This window comes from Ursus americanus, chromosome 21 (genome assembly GCF_024610735.1).
Source record: "Ursus americanus isolate L20-20 chromosome 21, mUrsAme1.1.p, whole genome shotgun sequence".
Lineage (NCBI taxonomy): Eukaryota > Metazoa > Chordata > Mammalia > Carnivora > Ursidae > Ursus > Ursus americanus.
Genome location: NC_142147.1, coordinates 28,545,441 through 28,561,317, shown reverse-complemented (window position 1 = coordinate 28,561,317; position 15,877 = coordinate 28,545,441). Strand labels below are relative to the sequence as shown.

The 15,877-nt window shown below is 38.9% G+C and overlaps 1 protein-coding gene across 5 annotated transcripts in view; it reads right to left on the bottom strand.

The window, feature by feature from the left end:
- The window catches only part of ZFP1 (ZFP1 zinc finger protein), a 24,078-nt gene extending 8,201 nt beyond the window's left edge, over positions 1-15,877 (bottom strand). For 2 of the 5 annotated variants that reach the window (XM_045795998.2, XM_045796001.2), the window contains exons 1-2: positions 15,724-15,877; positions 10,702-10,760 (exon numbers count right to left, since the gene is read on the bottom strand). In XM_045795998.2, the coding sequence (XP_045651954.1) occupies positions 10,702-10,716 (15 nt within the window). In that variant the 5' untranslated portion in view covers positions 10,717-10,760; positions 15,724-15,877. Of the gene's footprint in view, positions 1-10,701; positions 10,761-14,937; positions 15,036-15,723 lie in introns of those variants that run through there. The other 3 variants (XM_087870615.1, XM_045796000.2, XM_045795997.2) reach the window with 2 other exon arrangements.

Sequence of the window (15,877 nt, the reverse complement as noted above, 5' to 3'; positions counted from 1 at the left end):
GTGGTGGGTCATGCCTGAGATCAAGGTCCTGGAGGGTCAACAATCATAGAGCCAACATTTTCCCAGTAGTAAATATTTATTCCTATTATCAGATCACTTCTGAAATTAAAGTTCAAAAAACAGGATCAGTAGGAAATTCCAAGGGCCTAAGTACTAGGGACACAAAGAGCAAGACTGGTCATCGCCCTGATCAGCAAGCTAGAGAACCCCTCAAGTCTTTCCTTTGCTGACTGTTTCCACTGCCACCCCAATTATTACAAAAGCCTCTTCTTATTTTATGTCTCCCCTTATTCTCATCTACCCCACATTCTAAACCTAACATCATTTTTCTAAAGAATAGCTCTAGTACACGATTATCTCGAACAGACACAATCATTCATTATCTACTGAAAACTAATGAACAATGACTAGCTCAGTATTCATCATTCAAATTTCTTTTCCATCCCTCTTTCCCATGGCTGTCCTCTCCATGCAAAGGTCTTTCCTGTAAGATCACATCTGAGATCACTTAAATGTGATCCTTCCATATTTTGAGTCCCTGCTTGGTTTTAAACCCTGGGGTATTTTGTTTCTGTCTCTTGTGGAAATGTTGCCTTGCTTTCTTTTGTTAAATGTGTCTTTTTTTTTTTTTTAAAGACTTTATTTATTTGACAGAGAGAGAGTACAAGCAGTGAGAGCAGCAGGCAGAGGGAGAAGCAGGCTCCCCACAGAGCAGGGAGCCCGATGTGGGGCTCGATCCGATCATGACCTGAGCCGAAGGCAGACGCTTAACCGACTGGACTGAGCCACCCAGGCGCCCCTGTTAAATGTGTCTTATTCCTTCCACTCTCCCCACTAGATGCTATAATTTTTTAGACCAGAAATCATATCTTGATCATCTTTATATTCCTTCTAGCACAAAGTACATGAGTATACGTTAGGCACAAACAAAATAATGCTAAATTGAATGGAGTATTCAACTTTGTTTTTCATTATCTTTTTCCTGAAGAGACATGCCACGTAATTCCTATAGCAACATCCTAAGTAACCAGCCAGAATAACATAGCCTCTGTATCGTTCATACTCAGATTATGTAAAGATTTTGGTAATATTTGCTAAAATCCTAATATCTTGCTCATTTTCCTGAGATGTCATGTATGCTCTAGTATGCTTGTCTCTTCATTAAAAATGCTTTTTATTCAGTTTGTAATCTACATGATTCCTAATTCAATTCTGGCTGCATTTGTATTGGACAATATATTTGTATATGGATATCAGTTTTGCTAGTGGTTAGTCAGCTTTTCAGCATCCTGGATATAATGACTCCATTCATGGAGTAAACATAAGTGAAATCATCTCCACATTTTCAGCATAATGTAAGTAGAGACATACAGTGTGACTCATCATCACCCAGGCTAAGTCATGGGCCACATAACCTCTCACAAAAGAAAGGAGCAGCACAGAGTAAAACTGAACAGGAAAAAAAGAATGTTAGAGAAGACATTGTAAAAATATGTAACTGGATTTAACAGCAAGTGAGACACATCTAAAAAGATGATGAGAAAACTGGGTAGGTCAGTAAGGAACCTAGACAAACAGAGAAAGAACAAAGGATGGGAAACACATCAAAAAGACTAAAAGACACACGGGACAAACTAAAAAGGCCTAATATACTTGCAGTTGGAGTCCCAGTACAGGAGGCAAAAAGCAACGAAAACAATACCTGAAGAGAAGATGGTTTAGAATTTTCTAAAACAGCTCACACATCAGACCACTGAATACCATTAACCCCAAGAAGAACAAATACAAAGAAAATCACATTTATTTACATTATAAAACTGCTCAAAATCCCAGAGGAAAAAAGACGCACTACCTACATAGGCACAATAAAACCGATAGCTGACTTTTCAACAGAAACAATGTAAGCCAGAAAATAACAGAGTATCTTCAAAGTGCTGAAGATACTGGAAAATGAGTTGCCAAACTTTCTATAAAGAGCTAAGTAGCAAATGTTTTCGATTCCCCAGGCCACACGTAGTCTCAACTACAACCAATCAAGTCTGCCCTGTACTGTGACAGCAGGCATGGGAAATACGTAAACAAATGGGCATTGCTGCGTTCCGATAAAACTTGATTCGTGGACACTGAAATGTGAATTTCATATAATTTTCATACCATGAAATACTATTCTTTTGATTTTTTCCTAGTCATTAAAAAAGTGTAAAAACGCCTCTCGGCTGTGGGCCATACAAAAAGAAGGCTAAAGGCTATTTGGCGCATGGGGATTAGTTTAACAACCTGACCTAAAATTATGGCTACTAAATAATGTCAGGTAAGTATTAGGTATTTTTATTACTATAAAATGATGTGAAGCATAAAGACAATTAAATCTAACAAGAATCAGTTGGATGCAAAAAGCATCAGGGAGCAAATAAGTCAGCAAAATATGTTGTTAAAATAAGTAATATATGGGATGTGGGAAGGAGGTGTTAAATAATTAGCTGAAACTCATTTTTGGATTCTAGCTATCTGGGAGTTGTAGCAGAGAGAGAGTATTGTGTTTGAGGGGAAAATACAAATTGTGATTAACTTCTTAAACTTTGTTTAAAATATAAGCACCAGAAGAATAAGCTAAACCTTTAAAAGAATGGAAATAGGGGCGCCTGGGTGGCTCAACTGATAAAGTGTCGAACTATTGGTTTTGGCTCAGGTCATGATCTCAGAGTCCTGAGATTTGCTTGAGATTCTCTCTTTCTCCCTCTCCCTCTGTTCTTCCCCCACTCTCTCTCTAAAATAAATAGATACATAAAATCTTAAGGGAAAAAAAAAAAAAAAGAACGGACATATATTTTGACAGACCAGTAGAAGAAGAAAAGTGCTGCAAGTGCCAAGAGGAAGAAAATCAGTCATCAAAACAAAAATAGAATAAACATTTAATAAAAGGTTAAGATCCTCAGAGAAGGTGTTTTTTTTTTAAGGTTTATTTATTTCAGAGGTGGGGGAGGGGCAGAGGCGATGGAAAGAGAAACTAAGTAGACTCCACATTGAGTGCAGAGTCCTGCATGGGGCTCCATCTCACCACTGAGATCATGACCTGAGCTGAAACCAAGAGTCGGACGCCTGGCACTTCAGCAACTGTGCCACCCAGATGCCCCCAGATAATTAAAAAAAACCCAAAAAACCACATACTTTTTAAAAGAGGCAAACTTAAATAACAAAGCTTAAAAAATAAAAGGCACAGAAAAATCAATAAACAAAAAATTAAAACAGCATTCCAAAAAAATGTATAAGCCACAACCCCCAAATTCTATAAATTCTATTTAATGCATACAAAAGTATGAAAAAAAAAGTGGATCCACCTGCACAAAACTTATAATACTGGCTACCTCTAAAGTGAGGAGACAAGCATTATTGGTCAAGAGGATTTTAGCATTGAGGAAAAGGCGACTTAATACCAGGAGTGACAGCCTGCTAGGGAGAGCAGAACCAGGACAGTGAGAAAGAGTAAGAGACAGAATTCACATATGAACTGTGTAACATAAAAAAACTTACATATATACACATGGTATATACATTGAAGCAAATAAGCCAAGATGTTAAGTCTTGGCTACCGGGACACTATAATAGGTTAATAGTTATTAGGTTGAACCATACTGAAATTGATGCCATTCAAATGTTTTGACATAAAAATATTGCATTTCATGTAGCTCAACCCTAATACAATTTTATTTGTATTTCTCTGCATTTTCACACTTTACAAAATCAAACAAAAAAAGGTGAAAAAAATATGAGCTATCATGCAAACAGGAATTAAACAAATCATCAGAAAATTTTAAAACACTGGGTACAAAGAGAAAAGCCTACAAGTTTCTGGAGAGAACTGAACGATCACATTCTGATAAGCAGAAAGGCCTTTGGACTTTATGCTTACAACACTAAAAAGCAATCACTTTAAAATTCTGAGAGAGAATAACAACAATAAAAGCTGGACAAATATATAAAATAATTTGCAGGCATTGGAGTGCAACCACTGCAGGGCTACAATTATTGAAAGAACAGTGAACGTGAGGGGAGTCCCACATTCACAATAATGATAAAAGTGCTGAAAAAAAAAATATCGATCTTGAATTCTATATACAGCAAAAATGTCCCTAAAGGTATTTTCTCCAAACGGTAGCCCAGAGACAGAGAACCCAAGCAGCAAGTGGCACTGTTGCTACATTGAAGAAAAAAAAAATTAGCACATGGGTCTGCAAAGCAACTGAGATTTGGGGGCAAGGTAATGAAGATAAGACATAGAGAAGGGACTCTAAAATTCTGCATAAAAACTCACCTGACATCTCTGGGTGGTTCCTCATATGTGGGCAGGGCAAGCCTCTAGGAGAACTAGTAGATGACAACAGTTTTGTTCTGCCAGGTAGTTACGTTATTGGCAAAACACAATTTAACGCTCTTTAGAGGGAGTTATGTATTATACACGTGTCCAAGTAAACGAAAACTACTAGAAAATATGTGAAAAACCAGAAAAAGAAGTGGTAAGACAAGAAACAGAGATGAACAGTCAACAGTATATATGTAGAGATAATCCATGGATTAGAGTTACTACCTAAGACTTCAGATTAACTGTAAAGTAATATGTAAAAGAATACTGAGAGGGGCGCCTGGCTGGCTCAGTCTGTAGAGCATATGACTCTTGATCTTGGGGTCATGAGTTCAAGCTCCATGTTGAGGGTAGAGTTTACCTAACAGAAAAAAAAAATACAGAGAAAAAGATGGATAATGTAGATAAAAATATGGGACTATTTCAACAAAGAACTGGAATCTACAAAAGAGAAGCAAATGGACATCACAGAACTACAAAATGTAGTTTTTAACTGAAATTAAAAACTCATTGTATAGACTTAATAGCAGACGTGACACAGCAGAAGAACTGTGCACTTGAAGGCAGGCCAATAAGATGATGTCGAAACTAATAGAGGAAAAAAATGGAGGAAAACCCAAAACATACGAAATGTGAGGTATGGCCAAAAAACCTAATGCACTATTGCTTAAAATGCTGAAAGCAAAATCAAAAAAGAGTAATGTGTAGTCTCACAAGAAGAGGAGGGAAAAAGGGACAGAAACATTATCTGAAGAATAATAGCTGAGAATTTTACAAATATGGTAATGGCATCAACCACAAATCTAAAAAACTCAATAAAGCCCAAGCAGAATAAATGCAAAGACAATCATACCTAGACACATCATACTCAAACTGGTGAGTGCCAGAGAAAAAGAGAAGATCTCAAAAGTGGCCTAAAGAAAAAGATCCTTTTCCTTCAGGGAACAACAACAACAAAAAAATGAAGACTTATGTCTTAATAGAAATCACAGAAGTGAGACAAAAACAGAATGTCTTATTTATTTATTTATTTATTTATTTAAAGATTTTATTTATTTGACAGAGACAGCCAGCGAGAGAGGGAACACAAGCAGGGGGAGTGGGAGAGGAAGAAGCAGGCTCCCAGAGGAGGAGCCTGATGTGGGGCTCGATCCTAGGACTCTGGGATCATGCCCTGAGCCGAAGGCAGATGCTTAACGACTGAGCCACTCAGGTGCCCCTAGAATGTCATCTTTAAAGTACTCAAACCCTAGAATTCTATACCCAGGGAAAGTATTTTTCAAAATAAAGGTAAAATAGGGGCACCACCTGTGTGGCTCAGATGGTTGGCTCGGGTCATATCTCCAGGTCCTGGGATCAAACCCCACGTCGGGCTCCCTGCTCAGTGGGCAGTCTGCTTCTCCCTCTGCCTCTGCACCTCCCCTCTGCTTGTGTGTGCATGCTCTCTCTCTCTCTCAAATGAATAAATAAAATCTTTTTTAAAAAAGGTAAAATAAAGGCATATATACAGATAAACAAAAGCTGCAAGAATTCACTGCAATATAACGTATACTGTTCCTGGATCATATTGAGGTGGTCCAGTATTAATTCAAAATGATTAGTAAAGGGGCGCCTGGGTGGCTCAGTCATTGGGTATCTGCCTTAGGCTCAGGGCATGATCCCAGGACCCTGGGATCAAGCCCCGCATCGGCTCCCTGCTCTGCTAGGAGCCTGCTTCTTCCTCTCCCACTCCCCCTGCTTGTGTTCCCTCTCTTGCTGGCTGTCTCTCTCTGTCAAATAAATAAATAAAATCTTAAAAAAAAAAAAAAGATTAGTAAAGTATGTAAGTTGTAATCCCTACAGAAACCACCTAAAAAATATACCACAAAAGCACTAATCATAAAAAGGAAGGTATGGCTGTAATTATATAACCACAGATAAAGAAGGGCATTCAAAATGATAGAAGGGTAAATCCATCGGGAAGACACAACAATCATAAATGCACATGCACTCAGTAACACAGCTTCAAATTACATTAAGCAAAACCAGACAGAACTAAAGCAACAAGTGGACAAATACACATTCATACTATCTATCAAGCAAGTATCACAAAAGAATGAAGACATTTTCAGAAATGCAACATCTAAAAAAATTTATCTCTCACCTACCCTTTCTTAAGAAGACACTGGAGAATGCATTCCAATAATACAATAGCAACCCAAACAGGACAAAGACATGGGAAGGGGCAAAGAAACTATCAATATCAGAGCTGAAGGAAATCCCTAGGAAAAGTTTGAAAGAGACAGCAGGATGGCAGAGATTCTCTACTGATACCAAACTGCTTGTCATACAGATTGGAATAGTGTGATTCAAAAGCAGGCATTTTGAGGATTGTCATAAACAAGATGCCTACTGCATTGTACCACCTTTTTAACCTGAGGGTAGAATGCCTGGGTGAGCCTGGCCCAGGTTCTTATCCATACTTGGTTTGACTTGTTTTGAACATGTGCTAATGGTATCTATTTCTTCCCTCCACACCAGGCTGCCTTGGATAAGATGAGGACACTCACTTCTTGTGTTCTGCTTTGATCTACTCCTGAGAGTTGGCAGTTGACCAGTGAGCTAAGAAGCAAAGAATACAGAGCAACCCACTTGCTCTAATTATATTTCTACCAGACATTCAAACCTGATCCACACTTTGACCTGCGAGATGGCCCAACTATGTGAGCCCTATGTTTTCCTATGTTTCTCATGATCTTGTCAATGACTTCTCCAAATGGGATTTTTGGAAACTCAGAAAAGCTGAAGCCAGACTATGACTCAGAGACTCTATTCAGCTCATCTTCTCCTGGGAACCTTTGTGCAATACCAGCAAAATTTCTAGACACAACAAGACTTATGCTTACTTAATAATTTTTGCCATACTGCTCCCCAGTAAGGTGGTATCATTTTAGACTATCATCAATAACACATGAGTGGTTACATCTCTTTAGTTAACCTTGGCTAATTTAACTTGAAAAAAAACAATGATTAACAACGTACTTACCCAAAGGATACAAATATAGTGATGTGAAGGGGCACCTGCACCCCAATGTTTATAGCAGCAATGTCCACAACATCCAAACTATAGAAAGAGCCCAGATGTCCATCAACAGATGAATGGATAAAGAAGATGTGGTATATCTATTCAATGGAATATTACTCAGCCATCAAGAAAACCGAAATCTTACCATTTTAACCACGTGGATGGAACTAGAGGGTATTATGCTAAGCCAAATAAATCAATCAGAGAAAGACAATGATCATATATGATTTCACTCATATGTGGAATTTAAGAAACAAAACAGAGGATCACAGGGGAAGGGAGGGAAGAATAAAATAAGATGAAATCAGAGAGGGAGACAAACCATAAGAGACTCTTAACTATGGGAAACAAACTGAGGGTTGCTGGAGGAGAGGTGGGTGAGGGGATGGGTAACTGTGTGATGGGCATTAAGGAGGGCACATGATGTCGTGAGCACTGGGTGTTATACACAACTGATGAATCACTGAACTCTACCTCTGAAACTAATATACACTATTAAATTAAAATACAATAAAAATTTTAAAACCCCCCCAAACACCCAAGTCTCGGCAAAGAGAACATGGGTGCATAAAAGGACATCTTTAGATCTTTATGTCTGGAAGAAAAAGAAAAGAATTCACCAATCAGAAGGAAATTATGCAAAACATGGTAATATAAATTCCAGTTACAGTTTCTCAAAATTGAATTTTACATTGATTAGGGATATATATAGATAAGCTGTAATATCTTTAAAGAAAGCAGGAGAATAATTCACAAAAATATCAAGATAGTGGGTATCTACTAGGAGGACTAAAACAGAGAATGTATCATAAGGAACAGAGAATGTTCTTTTTTTTTTTTTAACTTATTGATTTGAGAGAGAGAGAGAGAGAGATAGTGAGAGAGAGCACGAGTAGGGAGGAGAGGGAGAAGGAGGCTCCCCGCTGAGCAGGGAGCCGGATGTGGGGCTCGATTCCAGGACCCTGGGATTATGACCTGAGTGAAGGCAGACGCTTAACCAACTGAGCCACCCAGGTACCCCAGAGAATGTTCTATTCCTTAATTTGGGTATGACACATGGGTGCCCATTTTATTATTATTCTTTAAGGCATACACATTTATTATACACATTGTTATAATATGTATAAAGAGTATTACAATGCTTTAAATACTCCTCTGTATATATGTTACATTACACAATTAAAAAAAAATGTTCTGATATGGAAAGACTTCAGATATGTTATTGAGTGATAAAAATACAAAATCAAGAGAATGAAAAGACAAGCCAGACAGAAAATCTTTGCAAAACATATACCTGATAAAGGACTAGTATCCAAAATATATAAAAGAACTCTTAAAAATCAACAATATGAAAGCAAACAGCCTGATTTAAAAATGGGCCAGGGGCGCCTGGGTGGTGCAGTCGTTAAGTGTCTGCCTTCGGCTCAGGGCGTGATCCCAGAGTCCTGGGATCGAGCCCCACATCAGGCTCCTCTGCTGGGAGCCTGCTTCTTCCTCTCCCACTCCCCCTGCTTGTGTTCCCTCTCTCGCTGGCTGTCTCTGTCAAATAAATAAATAAAATCTTAAAAGAAATAAAATAAAATAAAATAAAAATGGGCCAAAGACCTTCAAAAACACCTCATCAAAGAAAATATACAGACGGCAATAAACATATGAAAAGATGCTCAACTTCATGTCATAAAAGAATTGCAAATTACAATGAAATACTGGCACACACCTATCAGAATGGCCAAAAATTCAGCACCAAATGCTGGCAAGGATGTGGAGCAACAGGAACTCTCCCATTCACTGCTGGTGGGAATGCAAAATGGCACAGACACTTTGAAAGACACTTTGGTAGTTTCTTACAAAACTAAACATACCCTTACCACATGATCTAGCAATTACACTCCTTAGTACTTACTCAAGTAAGTTACTTTATCGCCAGCACATGAATGTTTGTAGCAGCTGTCATAACTGTCAAAACTTGGAAGCAACCATTCAATAGGTGAATGGATGGATAAATGACGGTACATCCATATAACAGAATATTCAGTGGTAAAAAGAAATGATCTATCATGCCATGAAAAGATATACAGGAACCTCAAATGCATATTTCTAAGTGAAAGAAACTAATGGTTATATACCATATGATTCCAACTATATGACATTCTGGAAAAAGCAAAACTATGTACACAGTAAAAAGATCAGTGCTTTCCAGGGGCTCAGGGAGAGGGAGGGAAGGATGAATAGATAAGAACACAAGGGATTTTTAGGCCAGGAAACTATTCTAGGAAACTATAGTGGTGGATACTTGTCATATATTTGTCAAAAATCCACAGACTGTACAACAGCAAGAATGAATCTTAATGTAAACTATAGATTTTAATTAAAGTATCCATATTGGCTCATGAATTGTAACAGGTATACCACATTAATGCAAAATGTTAATAACAGGGTAAACTGTGTGGGAGGAGGGAACTCCGTATTTTTTGCTCACATCTTCTGTAAACTCAAACTGCTCTAAAAAAAATGAAGTCTATTAATTAAAACCAAAATAAAACTCATATAGGGCGCCTTGGTGGCTCAGCTGGTTAAGCGTCCAGCCTTCAGCTCGGGTCATGATCCCGGGGCCCTGGGATAGAGCCCCACATTAGGCTCCCTACTCAGTGGGGAGCCTGTTTCTCCCTCTGCCATTCCCCCTGATTGTGTTCTCTCTCTCGCTCACACTCCCTCTCAAATAAATAATCTTTAAAAAAATCACATATAAACAAATTGGCATGATTAATATGCTGTCTTATAATAATCCATAATTGTACTTGTGTAAATATGTACACATAAACTCTGGAAAGCTACGCAAGAAAGTAATGACAGTGGTACTTGTGGAGGCTGGGGGTGAATTTAAATACACACCCAGAGATGTACTGAATTCTTTAGCATCATGCTAATCTGATTGAAAAAATAAAATACACACAAAATCCTGCATGTGAAGAATGCTATATAAGATAATCAGAGACAAACTGATAATCCCATTGTGTCTGGGGATGTTGTCCAAAACACCATCTATATGAAGGTCCATAAAGTTTATTCAGACATAATACCAGAGAACCAAGGAGATGACACTCATAATCAATTCAAGATAACTTGTTTGCTTTTTTGGCTCCTGGAATTGATCAATCATTCTTACTATATTTTCCTTGAGTTTTACTCATCTATGCCTTTCTATTTCATTTTCTGGGTTCTTATAAACTTCCTCAGATGCACTGAGAAATAAAGTTAGGAAAAACAATCAACTCACCTGGGATTTGTTCATTTTTTGTGGTTTTTGGGTGAAGCCTGCGAACTATGAAGGCAGAACTGGAAGAAAAAAAAAAAAGGAAGATATTGTTAATGATCTGACCTGCCTTGGAACCCCTAAAATGACTTGTTTACAGAGCCTTACACATCACTTGGGAAAACACCACCTACTGGGATAGTCCCTTGCCTCTACAGAAGGGACAGAAAGGGGGTGCCTGGGTGGCTCAGTCAGTTGAGCAACCAACTCTTGATTTTGGCTCAGGTCATGATCTCGGGGTCCTGGGACTGAGCCCTGTGTTGGGCTCTGTGCTCAGGAAGGAGTCTGCTTTAGGATTCACTCTCTCTCTCTTCCTCTGCCCCTTCCCTACTCATGGCCTCTCTCTCTAAAATAAATAAATTCTTTTTAAAAATATTTATTTATTTATTTGAAAGAGAGAACAAGCCATAAGGTCAGAGGGAGAGAGAATCCTAAACACACTCCAAGCTGCGCATGGAGCCCTATGCAGGGCTCAATCTCATGACCCTGAGATTACAACCTGAGCCAAAATCAAGAGTTGGATGCTTAACTGCCTTAGCCACCCAGGTACACCTAAATAAATCTTTAAAAAAAAGAGAAGGGACAGAAAGGATCATGCTGACAACACTCACCTTCAATCAAAAACTTTGAGACACCAGAAAAGGCAAGACTAAGATAACCCACTATCAAGAGACAGAGCAGTCAACACAAGCTTCAACTAATGAAATTATCAGATGGGGAATTTAAAACAATTATGATTCATATTTTAAAAGCCTTAATGCAAAAGGAAGACATTAGTAATCAAATAGGAAATTTGAGATAAAAACTGCAAAAAAAAAAAAAATCTAACAGGAAAGACAGAAAGCACAGTAACAGAGTTGAAAGAATACCTTCAACAGGTTCAACAGTAGACTCCATAAAGCTGAGGAAATTTTCAGTAATTCTGAAGACAAGTCAAAAGAAATTACCCTGAGGGGTGGGGGAATGGGTTAGAACAGTGATGGATATTAAGAAGGGCACATATTACATGGAACAATGAATCATGAACACTACTTCAAAAACTAATGATGTACTACATGGTGACTAACATAACAAAACCAACAAACAGACTATTAAAAGAAAAAAAAAGAAATTACCCAAAATGAAACACAGAGTAGAATGAAAAATTAAATAAATAGAGAATCCAAAGGCTGTAGTACAGTATCAAACAGCCTAACAAACATGTCATTGGAATACCAAGACGAGAAGAGAGAATGGGACAGAAGTAGTATTTGAATACATAACGACAGAGAACTTTCCAAAAAAAGGAATGATACCAACTATAGACCCAAGAAGCTCCAATAATTTATCCAAACAGGATAAATACCAAACCATACCATATGCAACACATCATATTCAAACCACTGAAAACTGAGGTTAAAGAGAAAGTCTTGAAAGTAGCCACAGGGAAAACTGATACATTATATAAAGGACCAAGATACAGAGTCACAGCTATTTCTCATTAGTAACTATACAAGCCAGAAGATAATGCAGTGACATCTTTAAAGTACTTAAAGAAGGGGAGGGGCAACTATCAACCCAGTATTCTATACCCAGCAAATACATCCTTCAAAAAATGAAACTGAAATCAGAACCTTTTTGAACAAAAGCATAGAGAATTCATTACCAGTAGACTTGTACTACAAGAAATACTTAAAGTAGTTCTTTGGGTAGAAGGAATATGATACTAGAAAAAACCCTAGATCTACACAAAGAAATAAAGATCTCTGGGAATGGTTAAAATAAAGATGACTCTAAAGGAAACTTTTTCTTACTTTTAATCAAACTAAAAGATAACTGATTTGTCAAAAAATAGTTTTGTGGGCTTATGGCATATGTAAAAGTAAAGTACATGACAACAGCACAAAAGATGGGATGATGAAATTGGGAGTATACCATTGTAAGGATGGGAGTATACCATGGTAAGGATCTTATACATACACAATATAATATTACTTAAAGGTCCACTGTGATTAACTCCAGATGTATATTGTAAACTCTGGAGCCACCACAAAAAAATTTTTTAAGAAGTATAAGTGATAAGCCAATAGTAGAGAAAAAAAATGAAATTATAAAAGTACCCACTAATCCAAAAGTAGTCAGAAAAAGAGGAAAATAGGGACAAAGATCAAATAGGACAAGTAGAAAAAACTTGCAGGACAGAAGATTTTAATCAAACCACACTGATAATTAGTATAAATACACCAATGAAATGATAGAGGTTGTCAAACCGGAAAAAAAAGCAAGGCCAAACTATGTGCTGTTTATAAGCAGTTTGAAACATAAAAACATAGCTAGATCAAAAGTAAAAGGATGCGTGGCTCAGTTGGTTAAGTGTCTGACTCTTAGTTTTGGCTCAGGTCATGATCTCAGGGGCCTGAGATCACGCCCCACATGGGGCTCCATGCTCAGCATGGAATCTGCTTGTCCCTTGCCCTGTGCTCCCCTCCCCCACAGGCTCTTTCTCTCTAGAATGAATAAATAAAATCTTTAAAAACAGTATAAGGTTGAAAAAGATATGCTTTGTAAATACTAATCAAAAGAAAGAGTGATATTAATATCAGAGTAGACTTCAGAATATTAAGAGAGAGAATATTACATTATGTCACTGTGATAGGTAACACCTGATAAACGTGTCAAATGACCAGAAGATGGTAACAATCCTAAATGTATATGTACCTAACAAAAGAACTTCAAAATACAAGAAGCAAAATCTGATAGAACTGAAAGAAAAAAATAGATAAATCCACAATTACAGGTGGAGACTTCAATACTCTTTTCTCAGTGACAGAACAGGTAGACAGAAAACCAGTAAGGATACAAAAGAATTGAACCACACTATCAACCACCCCGACCCATTTCATATTTATAGAAGACTCCACCACCAACAGTACAAGAGTCATTAAAGTACATATTAAAAATTCCTAAGATAGATCATATTCTTGGCCAAAAAACAAACCTCAAGTTTTAAAGAACTGAAATTTGTAACAAAGTATATTCTTTGAAAGAGAATTAAACTAGAAATCAATTAATAGAAAGAGATCTGAAAATTCCTTCCGTCCAAATATTTGGAAATTAAACAACAGACTTCTAAATAACCAAGGGGTTAAAAGTCACAAGAAAAGCTTAAAAAACCATAGAACTGAATGGAAATGAAAGCACGACATATTAAAACTTGAGGGATATAGCTGAAGTAGTAATACAGCATTAAACAATTAACTATAACTATTGCATTAAGGACACCTGGATGGCTCAGTCAGTTAAGCATCTACCTTCAGCTGCGGTCATGATCCCAGGGTCCTGGGATGGAGTCCCACATAGGGCTCCTTGATAAGTGGGGAGACTGCTTTTCCCTCTGTCTGCCTACCACTCCCCCTGCCTGTGCTCTCTGACAAATAAATAAAATCTTTAAAAATAAAAATAAAAAAATAAACATTGCATTAAATTATTTATATCCGAAAAGAAGAAAGATTTTCATCAATGACCTCAGCTTCCACCTTAAGAAATCAGAAAAAAGAAAAGGAAATTAAACCCAAAACAAACATAAGGAAGGAAATAATAAAGGTAAGCACAGAAATTAAAAAAAAAAAAAAAACTCAAAACAGAAAAACAATAGAGAAATTCAATAAAACCAAAAGCTGGTTATTTGAAAAGATCATTAATATTGAAAAACCTCTAGCCAAACTGACCAAAAAGAAAAAACGGAGGACACTAATTACCAGTATCAAAAATGATAGAGGAGACACTACTACAGATGCTATAGATATTAAAAAGTTATTCTTTAATAATAAAAATAACCATTAGCTACAATAACTTAGGACGCGAAAACAAAAAGGGGAGAAATCCCAAGTATGCAAAATAAGAACAGTGGAAAATATCAACAAAAACAAGAGAAAAAATATGAAATAATGGAAAAATGATTACATCTTCAAAAGCAATCAAACACTACATAAGAATAGTTGAGAAAAATGACAAACTTTTGTAATTAAGATTATAAAGTGCCGTTAAGGGGGACAAAACAAAACAGGACTTCAGCACTGGGAAGCCCTACAGTAAGACCCAACATCATAAAGGAGTCCATTCCCCCCAATTAAATGCAGCCATTAATAGGATCATAATAAAAGTACAGATTTTTTAATACAACTGATTCTAAAGTAGAGTGGGAATGATAAGTCAACTTGCCTAATCTCCAAGGGGTCAAGGCTTCTGGACGTCATGCAAGAGAAGAGCAGTAAATTCAACTACAGAGAGATTCAAAACGCCTGCATGGCAAAACTGTGAGCGAAATCAAAAGGCAAATGAAAAAATATGTGCCACTCGCACAAAGTGCTGGCTAGCTGTATGATCTCTGGTATTCCACCCACGTGAGCCTCCGTTTTTCCTCCAGTTGCAACCGAGAAACCAGCGGCGTCACAGGCTAGGTCTAAGAGTCAGAGGAAGAGCTGGCTAAAACGGCTTTTGCAAAGCGGTCAGAGCTCTCAGTTGGCACGCCGTGTGCGTCAGGTAACTTGCCGGGGCTTTCATTCCTCCCTGCACCTGGCGAGGCCCGGGCACGCGGCACGCGGCTTCCGGGTGCCGCCAGGTGTGTCCGGCCCCGCCCCGGCCTCGCCCCGCGCCCTCGGGGCCTGGTCACGCGCGCGCCCGCTCGGGCTTCCGGACTCGCTCCCGCGCGGCAGGAGACACTTGCGGCCGGTCGGCGGCGCTTCTCTTGACAAAGGGAGGAAGGCGAGCCCTCGCCGCCGCCCTCCCTCGCCGCCGTCTCCGCCCCCGCACGTCCGGCCAGGCGGGCCCTGTCAGACCCGCGCCGAAGACAGCGCGGGGCGGCCCCCGACGCCGCCCCGAGGGTCACCGCTGCCTGCGAGTCGCCTAAGTTTGGGCTCCCACCCCCCCGCGGACAGGAGCCCATCCCGCATCTCCTACCCCTCGGCCCCCAGGCCCCGCGGAGCTGCATGGCAGCCCCCCTCATACCTGGAGGGGCACAGCCTCCACTTGTGGCTCAGTGCCAGTCTGGGTCACGGCGCAGGTCGGCGAAGACGCGCGGAGACCGGGGCCCTGTCACCCACTCGCGGCAGGAGGTGGGGGAAGGGCAGCCACCGGCGCGCTCGCAGCATTGCACATGCGC